The 17,367-nt window shown below is 41.6% G+C and overlaps 1 protein-coding gene across 3 annotated transcripts in view; it reads right to left on the bottom strand.

Annotated features, from left to right (window-relative positions):
* Positions 1-17,367, bottom strand: part of LOC129192314 (formin-like) — a 72,138-nt gene that overhangs the window by 23,311 nt on the left and 31,460 nt on the right. For all 3 annotated transcript variants that reach the window (XM_054796208.1, XM_054796211.1, XM_054796210.1), the window contains 8 exons: positions 16,863-16,950; positions 11,321-11,382; positions 11,167-11,255; positions 8,439-8,568; positions 8,188-8,334; positions 8,041-8,100; positions 7,835-7,955; positions 57-149 (listed from right to left, as the gene is read on the bottom strand). In XM_054796208.1, the coding sequence (XP_054652183.1) occupies positions 57-149; positions 7,835-7,955; positions 8,041-8,100; positions 8,188-8,334; positions 8,439-8,568; positions 11,167-11,255; positions 11,321-11,382; positions 16,863-16,950 (790 nt within the window). The remainder of the gene's footprint in view (positions 1-56; positions 150-7,834; positions 7,956-8,040; positions 8,101-8,187; positions 8,335-8,438; positions 8,569-11,166; positions 11,256-11,320; positions 11,383-16,862; positions 16,951-17,367) is intronic.

The following is a 17,367-nucleotide window of genomic DNA, read 5'->3' as shown; positions in this document are numbered from 1 at the left end:
AAATGCACAGATTTTTTGAGATTTGCATTTAAACAGAAAAGTTTAACTTGACTCACCAGTTGCGACAAATCCCTCCATCTTGTCTTTGAACGGCTGAAGGTGTTCCTCGGAAGAGTCAACACACACTCTCTGGACGTTTCTCTGGCAAGCTAAGGGAAATGAAGAGAAATGATCAATCAGGGGAAAAGCATCAAGACATTAAATGTAATGAACAAAATACGATGTGATGGTTGTCTTTCAACTTCTCCAATCACATCAAGTCATTCGCATGGCTTAGTTTTTACATAACATAAACACAACACACCCATTTAATTCAGAATTGACCACCAGTGGGTGCATTGCACCGGGCAAGGATCAAACCCATACCTTCTACACCAAAAGCAGAAGTAAATACCACTTCCCTACCGTCTACAAATAGGCCTACAAAAAGGCGACGTGTAGGAATAAGATGCAACAACAATTAGGAAAAAAAGAGAAAGAACAGAAAATTTGCTGAAGGTGAAAATTGCAGCATGGTTCCGTCTGAGGTGAGTGTGCATGTGCGTGCTCATCACAACTGTTTGCTGTTTCCTGATGGGTTTCCTTTGCGGTGCCAAATGACGTGACTAGCACACACTCGCAGGAAACAGCCGTGACTGAGCGTGTTCCAACCGAACCATTCCCACTTCCTGTCAAAAATAAGCCTGGGATGCGATACACACAGAACTTTGGCACATTGGTCCAACCTGTAAGTCATTAATGACTGCAATAAATTCCTTAGCTTGCTGATGACCAAATAGCTGAATAGCTGCGCAACAAAACAAGAGCATTAACAGGTCTGGCCGTTGTCTCTTTCTGATGTTTGCACCTGCAACTCGGTAAAATCCCTCCATTACATCTTTTATTTATTGGCTGCCTGAAGAAATCACAGAAAATGTCAGCATTTTAACATGGATGAGTTAACTATGAACAACCAGAATCAGGAACCCTTCTTAAGTACACGAGAGCCAAGTATTATGACAACATAAAAAAAGCCCACAAACATAACAACCAAAATGTCCTGTTTCTACAAACCGCACTTCCTCTGCAGAAATACCCCAACTCAAAAAGGCCCATTAAACCCAAAAGACTACAATTTAGAGGCGGCTCTATTCAAAATGCGGTCCAGACAGAAAAGGCTGCAAAGACGAAGGCCACAAAGCCACAGCAGTCATAAAGAATATAAATGTTCTCACTTAGGACATTGTCTTTTGCATCTTCTGAAGCAGTATTTTTAATTTATGTAGCCTAATTCCTGTCATTCATTTTATTAAGTACACTTAACCTATTATGCCGCTAATGATAAGTGCAAAATTAAACCATTGAAAGTGAGTTATGATCACATTGGGGATTATACATGTTTTGCATTATTTTTGTCATTTTAAATGTGAATAAAAATAATGATGATTACCTCACCTCACAGGTGTGCCATATCAAGATGCTGATTAGACACCGTGATTAGTGCACAGGTGTGCCTTAGACTGCCCACAATAAAAGGCCACTCTGAAATGTGCAGTTTTGTCACACAGCACAATGCCACAGATGTCACAAGATTTGAGGGAGGGTGCAATTGGCATGCTGACAGCAGGAATGTCAACCAAAGCTGTTGCTTGTGTATTGAATGTTCATTTCTCCACCATAAGACGTCTCCAAAGGCGTTTCAGACAATTTGGCAGTACGTCCAACCAGCCTCACAACCGCAGACCACGTGTAACCACACCAACCCAGGACCTCCACATCCAGCATCTTCACCTCCAAGATCGTCTGAGATCAGCCACTCGGACAGCTGCTGAAACAATCGGTTTGCATAACCAAAGAATTTCTGCACAAACTGTCAGAAACCATCTCAGGGAAGCTCATCTGCATGCTCATCATCCTCATCGGGGTCTCGACCTGACTCCAGTTCGTTGTAACCGGCTTGAGTGGGCAAATGCTCACATTTGATGGCGCCTGGCATGTTGGAGAGGTGTTCTCTTCACGAATGAATCCCGGTTTACACTGTTCAGGGCAGATGGCAGACAGCGTGTGTGCCCCCGCTCCCCCCCAATAAAACAAAACTGCACATTTCAGCACCGTTTCACCACCGTGTGGTCATGTTTCAGATCATCACACAAATTTAAATATTAGTCAATGACAACACAAGTGAACACAAAATGTATTTTATAAATGAAACTATTTATTATTAAGGGAGGAAAAACATCCTTGCAATGAGTCTCTTACATAGGTGTGAAGAAATTTTTGGCCCACTCATCTTTGCAGAATTGTTGTAATTCAGCCACAATGGAACCACCTTTTTAAGGTCATGCCACAGCATCTCAATAGGATTCAGGTCAGGACTTTGACTCGGCCACTCCAAAGTCTTCATTTTGTTTTTCTTCAGCCATTCAGAGGTGGACTTGTTGGTGTTTTTTGGATAATTGTCCTGCTGCAGAACCCAAGTTGGTTTCAGCTTGAGGCCACAAACAGATGACCCAACACTTTGCTTCAGGATTTTTTTGTAGACCGCAGAATTCATGGTTCCATTTATCATAGCAAGTCTTCTAGGTCCTGAAGCAGCAATACTGCCCCAGGCCATCACACTACCACCACCATATTTTACTGTTGGTATGATGTTCTTTTTCTGAAATGCAGCGTCGCTTTTACGCCAGATGTAATGGGACACACACCTTCCAAAAAGTTAAACTTTTGTCTCGTCAGACCACAGAATATTTTCCCAAAGGTCTTGGGGATCATCAAGATGTGTTCTGGCAAAATTTAGATGAGCCTTAATGTTCTTTTTGTTCAGCAGCGGTTTTTGTCTTGTAACTCTGCCATTCAGGCTGTTTTTGCCCAGTGTCTTTCTTATGGTGGAGTCATGAATACTGACCTTAACTGAGGCCTGCAGTTCTTTGGATGTTGTTGTGGGGTCTTCTGTGACCTCTTGGGTGAGTTGTTGCTGTGCTCTTGGAGTAATTTTGGTTGGTTTGGTTGTTTGGTTCACCACTGTTCCATGATTTCGCCATTTGTGGATAATGGCTCTCACTGTGGTTTGCTGGAGTCCCAAAGCTTTAGAAATAGCTTTAAAACCATTTCTAGACTGATAGATCTCAATTAATCTCGGATACATTTTGGGGCGGGGGGCAATCACTTTTTCACACAGGGCCATGTAAGGTTGCACTTTTTTCTCCTTAATAATAAAAAGTTTCATTTAAAAACTGCATTTTGTGTGATCTGAAACATGGGCCGCACGGTGGCCGAGTGGTTAGCATGTTGGCCACAAAGTCAGGAGATCGGGAAGACCTGGGTTCCAATCTCCGCTTGTTCTCCCCGTGCGTGGGTACTCCAGTTTCCTCCCACATTCCAGAAACATGCATGTTAGGTTAATTGGCGACTCTAAAGACTTTGTCTATATGTGCCCTGTGATTGGCTGGCGACCAGTTCAGGGTGTACCCCGCCTCTCTCCCTTAAGTCAGATGGGATAGGCTCCAGCATACCCCCGCGACCCTAATGAGGATAAGCGGCATAGAAAATGGATGGATCCGAAACATTTAAGTGTGACAATCATGCAAAATCATGCAGGAAGGACTTTTCACACCACTGTATATCCAGTACAATATCAGCTACAAGAATGAAGAACATTGGTAGATAATTAAGTATCACTTAATTAAGACCATTTTATTTTTACAAACATGCATCCAACATCCATGTGTCAGAATAGCATGTTCAGTGTATAATACTGACTGGACAGAGAAGAAGAACCATAGATTTTTTAAAAACTTTCTACTGGTGATAGACAGTCTGAGTCATGCTGGAAGCCGGCACAGATCGTAAAAGCCCCTTTCATGGTTAGTACAAAAGGGAAACAACAGAGACTGTAAGTAGACTCAGCATCTTTGGCAACTCAGTCTCCATCTCGACATGTAGAAAACAAACTGCTACGCTTCAAAGTTGTTTCCAGAGCCAGTTTGGTGATGAATGTTACCGTGTGTTTTATGGGCTGTGTTAAATCAACAAACCCCCCAGGGAATTTGAAACAATCTTGAGCCAGCAGTGACGTGCAAGCGCATCCAAGCAGGAGCCCACACACAAAAGATAAACACTAGTCAGATAACCTGAGGCGCTTAAGTAGCACTTACAAACATTTTGCACAGTCTGCAAAGAGAGCCTACCAGCTAATGTGTAATAATATCAAGTGAGATGATGGTGGTTGTGGGATTGTAAGTGGAAAGAAGAAATAAGATTTAGCTTCTGTGATGAAGATGAGAGACTTTGAGGTGATCTGAATGGCACACTTGCCTCCACTTTAGAAAATGAGAGCACGTCGGGACGATGTAAGAGAAACACGTGCAGCATAGATGAGCTGCTGGATTAATGGTTCAGACTCTGACTCATCACAATGTTTTATTACCGCCACAAACCCTCTTAATCAGGGATATCCAAAGTCTGTCTTGTGAGCCATTTGCAGCTCGTATTTTATTGGCCTGTGGCATATTCCATAAATAAAATGAAACCAAATTTGAACATTAAGCTTATGCTTGCTCGTATCGTACTTCTTGGTGGTGCTTTGACAATTTAATTGGTAGCAAATAATGTAAACTCAGACCTGGCAACCTTGGAGACATTTTTTGAGCACTGCCATAAGAGAGATGCCCAGAAGAAAGTTGGCAGAATGAAAAGGCGTCTTTATGTCAAACACCTGGCTGTAGAAATCTGTACCTCTATGATACTGTAAAATATTACCTCTTAAGTCTTTAAAAACGGATATCCCTCAGTTCTGGGATGGCCTGGCTAACATGTGTTTTCATGTGTTTTTGGCATTTGGAGCATTTTTCTTCTGCATTTGTTTTTGATCCTGCAACGTTTATTTAACTTAACTTGCAGCATTTTCCCATTACATATGTTTTACGTTGTTTGTGTGTTTTTGGTTTTGCATCATTTGAGTGTTTGGAGAGTTTGGACGTGGCTGCGAGTTCGCCCCTGTTGTCCACCATAGAGGAGCGAGCCGGTGTAGTGTATACTTGCAGCTTGACACAGGAGCATAATCTAGGCAGAACTTGAAAGTAAAACCCGTGAAATGCAACAAAATGCGTACCTGAAGAGCAGCTAAGCATCAAAGGATCAAAATGTCTGGCGGGTACGAAACATGTATGATGGTATGTTGGCAGGTATGCACTCCTTTACTCCTGTTCCTACAGTTATTAATAATAACGAGACAATTTATGCAAAACACTTCTATAAAGATTGTCAGCTCAGAAATGAGCTCCTGCTGCTGCTCAGTGTATCTTTCTTATCCACAGAAGGGATGGCTCTAGTAACATCCACGGCCACCCCAAAAAAGAACAAAACTTGTCACATACAAATAACATAGGGATGCAAGCTGTCTTTTTCTTGGAAGGATTGATTCTAGTTTATTTAATAAACAAAGAGTGAAGTTATTAAAGTTGGAACCACATTCTTCAATCTTTCTGTGTGACCCTCCATCTAAAACATTTGGACAGCCCTACTCCTAATTAAAGCTGTGAACATCTAAACATACAGTGGTACCTTGGTTAGTTTATTTTTTGGTTAACATCTAAAATGTCAAAATCAAAATTGTTTAAAATGGCCAGTACTGAAGGGGTTGTCTTTTGAAAAATGGCTGGGATTGAATGAGTTAATACACTGCGTCCAACTGTGTTCGTAACGTACTTTTATCAAAAAACGTCCCGATAAGCAGCTTGCTGTTAGCATGGAAACCGGAACCCTAAGTCATTGTTCCTCAGCTTTGTCTCCTGTCTATGATGTCATCAGTGGTTGACCCTGTAGTTCTTTGCTAAAACAGTTAGGCTACAATTCTCTGCTTTTCTTTTGATCACGGCTGCAAAATAACCCACAATGAAGTCAAGTGGCAGCACTTTAATAAATGTTCATCAGCGCCATTTGCAACTAGGCTTAGCTTATCAGCTGCACTCCCATGTGGTCGGACGCCGGATCCTTCCAGTCTTCATTATATGCTCCCCGTAGGCCTGTTATTTGTGGGATATCTTGCGCCTTTATTTTTTGCCTTGACTGACTCTTGAGCGCTGGTTAGTAGTTTGTTTTTTTGCCTTCTGCTTTTCACTTTTGTTTGCACATTGTTCCTAGTTTTGTTCCTATTTTCCTGCGTCGCTGCTCTGCCCTTTAAAAGCCTCCTTAGTTATTTTTTTAAGCCTCCTTCGTTAGTTTCCTTCTTGTTGGACGTTTGTGCTACTACTTCTGTGCAGGACTAGCTCCTTCTGTTTTGGCCGCCAATTTGGCGTTCTTTGTACTCCCAAGTATCGCTTTGTGTTTAATGCTTTGTTATCATAAATTACCATTTTGCTTATTGGGACAACTTTGACTCTGTGTCTGCTTTTGGGTCCAATTTCTATTCAATAAGTTACCCAAATCCTAACAGAGGGAGGGTTACACCAGAAGAGATGGAATCTAGAGTGGTAACACCAGGTCTCATACCCTTTGACCCTAGGCCGGAGGGTAAAGACACTGAAGTTGCCACTTTAGGATCAGGTGAGGAGCAGTCAGACTTGCTTAAGAAAATCAGATTCAGTGTGAGCATTTTGTTTCACTGTCCACACTGTGTTTGCTTTATAATTAAGACCAGTTTCTTTCTTTAGGCTGTCTTGTAACAACCAGGCATAAATATTTATTCCTGGCGGCTGCACAGAATAAGAGCTGGTGGGAGTCATAGGTGGAGCTCACCAAAAGTCCACAACCTGTGAAGCATCACAGGGAGCGTGCTTTACCCTGGAGGACTACTGTGCCAGACTGGGCTGTGACAGAGATCAAATACGAGCGCTCTTATGTTGCATTTATTGTCTTCAGGTCTTCTATTTTCCCTCATAAATGACTGACAGCTTGAGGTGGGTCTGGCTACTTTAGGAGACGCTTTGTATTTTTCCCCCAGGTCAGCGAGGAGAGCGTTTTAACAGCAATTTAAAAAAACGTAGGGGAGAGCTGAGAGCAAATCTAATTGCTTTCATATGCCGTATTATTGGTTGATTTAAATAACCACAGACACCAGGGGCACAAGAGGGCATCGCCTTTAACCTCTGTATGGCCCTGGCCAAGACTGACTGGCTGGAGAGCTGAATCCACCTCTGACGCCCCTACATAGCCTTATGGACTATTACATTAAACCTTATCAGCCAAACAGTATGCCTATATTTGATAGGAAAAGCCTTGTTTGTGTACTCCTCTGCTAGAGGAACCTCCAAAGTTGAACACCTCAAATGTCATACAATTTGGAGATTTTTAACATTATATAGAATAGATTAGATAGGCAATTAAATACAATTTATTGGAAAAAAATCACCTCAGAAGTCCAGCAAAAGTTCATCTTGTGAGCATCTATTGAATAAATGTTTTTGTGTGATTTACCATAGAAGGTTACCAGCGATGGTAAAAAAGCATATTGTGATGATAAACACAAAATCGGAAATAGAATTTACTGCAACACTGTGAATCAGGTCTGGCTGCTCAGTAATTCATCAATCCATTTTCATCCATCCACCGCTTGCCCTCATTAGGGTCACTGGAGCCTCTCCCAGCTGAATTCGGGCAAGAGGCGGGGAACACCCTAACTCTTGTCTACGTCATAACATATCATATTGTCTGATCATTGTAGTGTGTGGACTAGTTTATATGAGCATGTTACTACAGTAGCATTAGCACTAAAGATATTACCCAGGGTCACTGTGGCACTGAGAGATACACAATTCTCTTTATTGTAAGCCAGTGCGGCATGACAATGACTTTGTTGCTATTACGTGAAGGATAAAGTTATTACATAGCTTTGCTTTAATGAAGAATGTACAAATACCTGTCAAATCTCTCTTTAGTGTTCTGATGTCCTTCGTTAGATCTTCAAACTTGACCTGTGCGGCTTGGAATAATTCTTGGGATTCCGGCAAAGGGAACACACTCTTATCTGTACCTGCATCCTGGAACAATACAACAAACATGAAACGTATGTATTGACTAATGTATAAAACATTAATTTAGTCTGTTTGTTTGAAGACAACTCACACTATCAAAATTTCGCAGGTAGCTCAAAGCCACATAATCCACCAGACTGATATGATTGTCCTAGGAAATAAATGATGATAAAAGATCATTACAGTAAAATAACAATTATGACAGCAGCACTTTGACTTGTAATTGACAGGCCATTACCCTACTCTTGACGTCCTTTAGTTTGGGGAGGATCTCCAGTGAAAAGCCATCAGCCTGACCTCTAGTCCTGTTCCCTCCATTCATATAATTCCCCAAGGCCAGAACAAGCCCCATTACATCCCGCAAACGGTCGCACTCCAGCAGCTCCTGACACACACAGAGACACACACAGACAGCTACAAAGTCAGACAGCCTTGAGGGAGCGTGATGACTCTTTAATGAAGTGTCGTTTGCTGACATGTTGCTCTTACTTTGCAGACGTTTAATATAATCTCCACTTTGCGACGGATGGAAGAGATGGAGTCGAGGAACACTGACTGGAAGATGATGCAGTGGGCTCGGCCTGCAAAGTCGGGAATCTGAGAGAGCTCATAAAGAAACCTGGTAAACAGAAGGGCGGGAGGAGAATGGGGGTGTGATGTGTTATGACAGAATTAAACAAAACGTCTAACAGGAAGGACTATTCCGGGTCCTTGGCAGGCCACGCTTCCCTGCGCAGGACTGGCTGAGTCGGTGATGATGCTCTTTGGCAGCTGATAGTCATGCGTGGTGTGGCTCGTCTGGCCTCAAAAACGGCCACGGGGTCGGTGGGGAGAAAGGAACGAGCGGCGTCCAGGGACTGATCAAAGGTGGCTTGAGCCTGACTTATGTAAACAGTGGCGTGTCGGAGGGGAGCGGAGCTGTAACATCCTGTGTGATTAGAGCCCGCTGATGGAGCTAGACACTGAGTAGGGATGACTCAGGCAGCCGTAGTGACAGCTCTGGTCAAACATGGAAATAGCAAGGCCAGGCTGAGCGGCACCACTGGGACCAGGCCTCATTAACTGGCTAGGACTACTAAACCTTGACGACATGAAACTGCAAAGACGACGTCCATGAACGCACCCTTGCACACACTAAAACCGATTTCAGAATGATGTGTGAAATCATGACATTTTCCCATTCTTCCCAGGAAGATATAGCGGAACCTGTACAGTCGAATGCCCCTGAGGTCTTACAATTTGGAATCCAACCAAATTTTGGGAGAAAATTTAACACTAGACCAAACTCAAATCATGTCATGGACAACATCTCACCAAAAGACGCAGCAAATCTCGCGAAATATCTTGTCAGGATTAACACCAGAAGATTGTTTTGCTTTTCCTTTGGCAATTTTTTGATACCACCAAGAGAAAAATGTGATGACAACTGTAGAATTTTCAGAGCAATTAATAAGTCTCAGATTTGGAGGGAATTTTGGGGCATCGAAGTAGCTCAGAGGAGAAAAAGAGGCTGGTGTTGATTGAGCACTCTTGCTAGTACCGGATCTTGCTAGCATCAGAGATAAACGTACATAAATGTCTGTGTAAATAAATGTAAAGTTACCCAATATGTTTACTCTGGTGCCAACAAGAAAACAATGCGAAATAATTCTAAATGACAAATGGATTGAACTTACTTTTTTTCCGTGGTTAAAATATGGCCTATTAGTAGTAAACAAAAATGCATATTTAGGCAAAATGTATGCATTCTTGAATTAAGCATTTTCAAGCATAACATGACTTAATGAACAAAAATACAAATATAAGGCATTCAGAAGACGAGATATGTAGCGTCATGTCTGTGACTTGTGTGCGCCTTTAAGAAGGCAGCACTTTTTTTTTATTTTGCCCATCAACCTCAATTCTTATGTGACACATGAACACTCTTTTCTACGTGTTAGATAAAAAAAGAGCTAAAAAGACACAGCAAAGAATCAACTCAATGGGAAACACTTATTTTGCCTATAAAGCCTTCTGAAAAAACTCAACAACGCTCCATTTACATATAATGTGACAATGCTAACCAAGCTACAGTGACATTGTTATTATTATTACCTTATTGGAGGTTTTTGGAGGTATTTTAATAGCGGTCTTTGTAGGCGGTATAGGTGTGCCATTATGTGCAGTAATGAGCTGTCTCTTTTTATCTGTTTTTATATCTTTAGAACACACAGATAATAGAAAGAGGTGTGTGTTTATGTCTCACATAAGGATTGTGGATGATGGCCAAAATAAAAAAAAAAGTGCAGTTTTCCTATAAGGAGCGGGGCCTGGGAAGTGTCATGTGTGACGTCAGCTAGCTAGAGTTGACTGTGTTTTGCTGAGTGTTAGCAGCAGAGTCTTTGGTGGCGAGAGTAGCGACGGGCGTGAGTTGTGGCTGACAGCAGCGCCTCTGTAAATGTTCACTGCATGTGTTCTCTGCTTGTTAATAAAGTGATTGAAGTGCATCATGAGTCTCTCCTTCACCACAAACGCGCCATCACAGTAGTATTCTACACTGGCGTCAGTAACATTTCATTGCTGAGACAACAGCCACTGCAGGAAGTACATTGTCAAAGCTAACGTGTGAGTCTTTGTAATGTCTTATTTATGTCTAAGATTATTTATTTTTCTTTTATTATGTCTCTATATTGGGCAATACAAGTGTAAAAGTAACTATAGGAGTTATTTCATGTCCAGTGGGCTCTAATCATGATAAAAACGATATTTAGAAGGTCTTAAACAAGTTTTCAATGCTCTAACTCAGGGGTCTACCTGGTGCCCAGTACCAAAGCACATTTTTTGCAAAAATTTTCACCGAAAAACCGATTCATCCAAAAATTGGGGCGTAAAACCGAGGTTTGACCGTAATTCTTGGAGGTCTGTAGGAATGTAGCCCAATTTGTTGTCCACTCTGCCTCAATTACTTTTAGACAAAATTAAGAAACAATCAATTTCACATAATCAACAATCAATCTTAATTATCATATAGTGACACGATGTATTGGTTTTACTACTTTGCGGTTAAGTCTTTTTACACTTGTTTGCTATTAAAAAGAGCATTGGACATTAGCTTAAAACATTGCCTTTAACATAAATGAAGGTTTTATGATGGTGCCTGATGGTGCATGATTTAATGTATCTTGTCTATCTTTATAAAATGCTATACATTTCTGGACCTTAGGAAGAGCCATCTTACTGTTCAGGTTTGTCCAGCAGTTTGACCTCATCCTCTTTGGAAGTCTCGTAATGTATCTTTATCTTGTCCAGCTCATCAGCAGTAGCCCTCTGTGATGACAAAACAAAAGAAATCAATGCTACATAATGGCTTGACTCCTATTAGACATACTTACATTTTCATATAGAGCCTCAATGGTTTCCAAATCCACCACAGAGTTATCCACAGTAAGAACGGCTGGAAGAGTAAACGCAGTATTAATGATAAACAGTGTGTCTAATAAATGGATAAGATCTTGGCTGAAGCTTTCTGCCTTTTAACAAGTGTATCAACATCAGCAAACGTTTTCCGGACTAGTAATGAAAACGTAAACTGTAAACCAGTGTTGTGTTTATTTGTAACTATATGACTACTTTAATTGGGATAGAAGGAAAGAATAATCGTTAAAAGTTTACATCAACAATCATCAGTTACATCAACAATCAAAGTTTAAAATTGAGTTTTTAAATGCCTTAAAGCTGCTTTATGTCACCGGACCAAAATAATAATTAAAAAAAAAAACACTACCGCCTGATAGCATGTTACCAATAGTGGTTTAAGAGAACATAATTAACACAAATGTTAGCACAATTAAAAGTTAAACTTTGTGAAAGGTTGCCGTTCGGTATGAATAAAACGATTGACTTTCAAATGCGCATGCCATCGTATGCGCATGTCAGAGATCTTTGAGAATGGAAGGATTTTAAAAACGGATGCTATGGTGGTTGCTATATTCCCACCGTATAAACGGCTGCACACAGCAGCTTTAATTACTACAGTGTGATTCAAATACAAAGAAAGAGGTTCAGGTTAAAACAGGATGGTTTTCGCCTCTAGTTTTGCTCCATCTTTATCTACAAGGCTGCGTGTGTGTTTACTTTAAATGTAGACCACAGCGTCAAAAAAGAAGGTGACCCCTGCTATGTGTCAGAGAGGTGTCACAGCTTTATGTACTAGTGGGGGAAGAGGGGCACAAGGGGATGCCTCCATCCCCGCTGGATCAGCTGACACGTCTGGCTGCTGTTAGCGGCTATGTTCGAAATTCAGCCAGTTCACAACAAATCTAATCAGTATTTTCCTTAAACCATAGCAAACATAAAACCTAGATACCCGTCAGCAAAGGTAGCAAAGACCTTTGGTGGCTGTAAGCAATTGCTTAAGTGAGGTAAACACATAGAGATGGTGTGGAATTTAATTTCCACACCATGAGTGAACAAGTGAGTGTGTCTGTGTGTGTGTGAATGTGTTCCCACACAGGAGAAAAGGTCATTAAAACTGTCATTAAAAGAATAGTTCAGATTTTTTAACATGAAGTGTAGTGCATCAACAGTGACTTTCCCCCCACTTTGTCCCGTGAGCTGAGCTCTGGCTGGTTTTCGTTGGGGAGGAAAGTAGTTCCGGCTAGTTGCTGGGGTCTCTTAAGTTGAGCGTTTTGCTTCTCAAAACAATATGTGTTCAAAATACAGTGTTTACATGTGCGCAGGCCAGTCACGATAACAAATTTTGATTGGTTGCATTTCTTTTGAAATCTAGCGAGCGACACTGTCTGCGAGCGCGCACCATTTTGCAGTGTTTTGTTTAGATTTACTTTGCCGACCAAACGCCTCAGTAAGCTTGCCTGAGGCATCTCCATCTGTAGTTTTTTTCCCAGTTGAGAAAACTGTCTGTGTCGGTTGTCGGTGTTCATGCACTCACCTTGTTCATTTTGTTTAAAACCGAATTATTCACACACTGGGGCTGTCGGCTGAGGCATTCGCCTCAGAAACCAGCACTGCTGTGCCTTCATTCATGTCAGCGTATACTGCCTCATGAGGCTAACTGCTAGCACTCTGTATCCACTCACTTGTAGCCCCACCTCCACAAAGAGGCTGAATGAGATGAGGGTTCACTCTCTCCTTTCATTCCACTATAGAACCAATGCGCACAGACAGATGCAGTGAACCCTCTTGTCATGCAGCCTGTGTGTTACAGAGAGACAAGCAGATGAAACACACACGCACACATGCACGTCAATATATCAAGGGCGTCATAATTCTCAACCTGTTTTTTTTTTTTTTCAAATTGTTCGATTAATCGATTTATCGATTATCGTGACAGGCCTACATGCGCGGATGAAGACCGCTGCGATGCTAACTCTCTCGCGTCGCAGCGGTCTTCGTCCGTGCATGTAGTGATACGAACACAGCGAAAATAACACAGAGCAATTGAGAGTTCTGACTTTTTTTGTACGCAACGGTTTTGTGATGCAAATGTGTAACTCTTTTGAACGCATATTGTTTTGAGAAGCAAAAAACTTAACTTAAGAGAACCCAGCAACTAGCCGGAACTTCTTTCCTCCACAACAAAAAACAACCAGAACTTGGGTCACGGGACGAAGTGGGGGAAAAGTCACTGTTGATGCACTACACTGCTGATGGGGATGTCATACAACTTCATGTCAAAAAATGCAAACTACCCCTTTAACTTGCTTCTTCTTAATTTATTTTCTGGCAGCCTGAGTGCCTTGCAGCACATTACTGCCTCAAACAGGTCAGTCTGCATACTATGTTGGTCACATTTGACTCCTGATTGTCAGTGGAGGCCACATTGTTTAGCTGATCTAAAAGAGCAGCTTTATTTGCCATTTACAACATCACTTTCTGTACAGTATAAAAATAGTACAGTACAGTACTAGTAAATAAAAGTGTGCATATAAAGGAGAAGACGGAGAATACGATACTATACATATTAACATAGAACAAGTAGATAATTATAATATTTACAATGTTACAGATTACAATTCACAGTGTTACCTCCAGCACAGTATGTAGTGCAAATGCGCATGGGTGCAAATAGCGGTGGTTAATAATATAAATATGGATAAATAATAAAGTACATACAGGATGGATTGTGGGGGTGGTTTGTGTTGTTAAGTGTTCATTTACTTTGACAGCCAGGGAGAAGAAACTGTGTGCTCTGTATCGCCTACCAGACCTCTAATGCAGAGCATTGACTGAACTAAGGTCAATATGTATTGATAATCTTCTCTTAAAAGTAATTTAAAATCTGTCTGGCCTTCTGTTCCTGCTCGTTTTCTGTCCAGGAGCATGGCGCCATCATCCCCTAGCTTGCTACTTTTGGACAAATGAGGATGCAGAACCTTATCTTTTTGAGCCTGTATATACAGAGGATGAGATAGAGGTTTTAGAAGCTGAGCGGGCAAGGAGAGAGATTGAAACGTCGAAGCGGACAGGGTCCGAGAGAGCCAGGATTGGCATGACTTGGTGGTGTAAATGTGGTGCTTGCCAAGCCATACAGACAAAAATCGAGTGTTTATGCTGCACTGAGTGGCACACAGTGTTACCATTGATAGAAAGGCTTCATATATATGGTGAGGAGGACATTGCTCCAATTGACTGCATCACCACTAATGAATATTTGCTAGCGCTAACAAACCCTGCAGCGGTAGAGACTTTTTTCCCACCTACCCAAAATCAACTGAAAAAGATGCCCCAGGCCAGCAGGACCAGATGGACAACTGTCCTTCGAGTCAGTAACCATGCTATTGATTCTGATACATGGAGCACATTGCGCTTGATATCACAAATACAGCATTCACACAGTCCATCAAGCACAAACAAAACATGGAATGTGGGCTCATACTTTACAGATAATTTGGTTGCCAATTCGTAGTTGTTCATATGCTTGTTCTTGTTTCCCAGTCAGTACAGATGGATGTCCTATTGCATTGTTTTGGAGGGGGCCTGTTACCTCTCGGTAGCGGCGTGAGCGAGGTGCTGTGTCACTACGCCAGAAATATAGTTTTTCGGTGTTAGCTCCTACAACAACAATGTCGCTGTAGCTTGGTTAATATGCAGGTCAGGCAAATGGAACATTGATGTCGTCGAAAGAGGTATGTCCCATTACGTGCATTGTTAGCTCCCTTATACTCGCAGTTTTTCTCTCTTTAGAACAGTATGAAAAGGAAAAAGACATGTGTGTTCATGTTTCACATAAGGGTTGAGGATGATTGGCAAAATTCCCAAAAAAGTGTAGTTTTCTTTTAAATCTCAGCTTGACTTTGATATAAATAATGCTAGGCTTAACTGTACATTGTGTTTACTAGAATTCCCTTTTAGTTATGAAGCTTTATGGTGAATCACCAACGATTTACTTGTATTGTCTGCGCCCTTTATGACCCTGCAGAAGTAAATTAAGGTCGTTTTCATGCAAGGTGTTTTTTTCATGTGCTAAACACCACAGATTGGAGAGAATAGTAAATTCTGGTAAAACTACTTCTACATTAACACTATACAGACCTCTTTTCAGCCACACACTGCTTCCATATAACAAGGTAATACTTTGCATTCTGTTTCCCAGCTGTTGCTCTTGCAGTGAAGCTGTCAATGTGGTCCCCATGTCTGGATCAGAGGAAACACTGGAGGTCCATTTCCTACATCTTATTAGAGTGGATTATTCAGTCCCTCAGCCATGCAGCCGTCAATCACACACCAAAGGGGGGCCTGCTCCAGTGTGCACAGAACCGAGGGAAGCCGGATATCTCTCTACGGGGACAGATCAAAGCTTGCCTGCCAACTGCCTCACACCCTCTCCTTCCACTTTTCACTCATCGACTGGTGTGGAGGTGCATGTGTGTGCACATGTGTGTTTGTGTTTGTGTTTTTAGAGAAGGGTGTTGCATGGGAGAACCTCCTATTACCCTTGAACCATGGTGGCCCTTGAGGTCACTCAGTCGCTTAGTTTCTCTAAACCGCCACTTTCCATCCCTGTTTTGCGGCTGCAATTACATTAGATATCCAATGTCTGTTTAATTTGCCAACAAAGGGGAGGCAAGCAGGGAAGGCCATGGACAGGAATCCTTACGCATACTTAAGAAGGCGGGTTGTCATCTTCAAATTGTCCATTTTACCTTCACCTCCCATTAAAGGACAAGTGCTTTTGAGCACAAAGACAAAAGACACTGGATAGAGAGAATGGCATTTGAAAGAAAGAGCAACCTGGTTTTACTTGCAACTGCTAACTGTTGAAGGTGGTTTTGTTCATGCTTAGATCATTAGCGGGGTGTCAGTCCCATTAGGCTTGTGGAAACCGTCACTTGCTACAATAAACAGATCTGCTGGCCGCGTACTCAGACTAGCAGGCGGCAAGCACTCTCCACCACAATCCCAGGACAGGACCGATTTCGGGCCCATAATGTTGTGTCCTGAATGGAGTATTTTATGTGTTTACATGCATGCCGAGTATGCGGTCCAACTGTGCAGTTCTTCAAACAAGGCAGACGGTCTTTTGATTATAAACAGTGCAGAAGGGATCTTAGCTAGACGGGGATGTCTACTTCCATGCCAGTGGTGCTGTCTCACTTTTTGACAAATCGAGGCATTTTCTTTCCCATCGTGGAAACTGGAAAATTCATCCACATTCCACTTGAAAGGGAAACAAATACTAAAACGGGTCTCTAGTTCCAAATTAGAAGCTGTCAAATATGTTGGAAATTACTCTTCACTGCCGAGGTCCTTAAAATTACTTCATGTGCATTTCATCAAGATCCCTTCCCAATTGGTCAATGGAAACACTGTAAAGTCATTTGATTTCGAAATTTTGTATCTAAATATGAGCCCCTTGCTTGAGAGACATTTAAAATGACTGTAGACAAGCTGATACCAAGAAATTTATTTCACCTTGCTGAATATCCTTCATTTCCAGATGCAGGCTTGATATGAGGATGCCGACAGCTTGCGAACGCTTCCCATCCAGCAGTTTGATTATCTGGAGAAAAAACAAAATTCTTTTGTATTGGTAAACTGAAAGGAACTCTGCATCTCAGATTGACTCAGTGTGACATTGTTCTGGAAGTACTGGAAAACACAACTGATGTATAAAAAATCATAAAGCATAAAAATAGTTTTTGGTGAATTATTTGGCAGTTTTAACAATGCCCCACTCTGTGGTATGAAGTCACATCGGTGACAAGGAAGAAACAAGACACTCGGGCAGTTATACAATGTATTCTTTTTAAAGGCCAGAAATCTCAGTCACGTGTTGTCAATCAGTCAGTCTGCCAAACATTGTACAAAAATAGAGTTTGTGTGTGGTCATATTAAATATGTGCCTCACAAGCATCATAATGGAAGTGATGGGGATGCCTTTACATCACATGGTTGTTAGCATCTGTACATTTCTTTG

The sequence above is a fragment of the Dunckerocampus dactyliophorus genome, chromosome 13, assembly GCF_027744805.1.
Source record: "Dunckerocampus dactyliophorus isolate RoL2022-P2 chromosome 13, RoL_Ddac_1.1, whole genome shotgun sequence".
Classification (NCBI taxonomy): Eukaryota; Metazoa; Chordata; class Actinopteri; order Syngnathiformes; family Syngnathidae; genus Dunckerocampus; species Dunckerocampus dactyliophorus.
The sequence above is the reverse complement of the archived record's forward strand: the minus strand, read 5'-3'. Positions and strand labels throughout refer to the sequence as shown.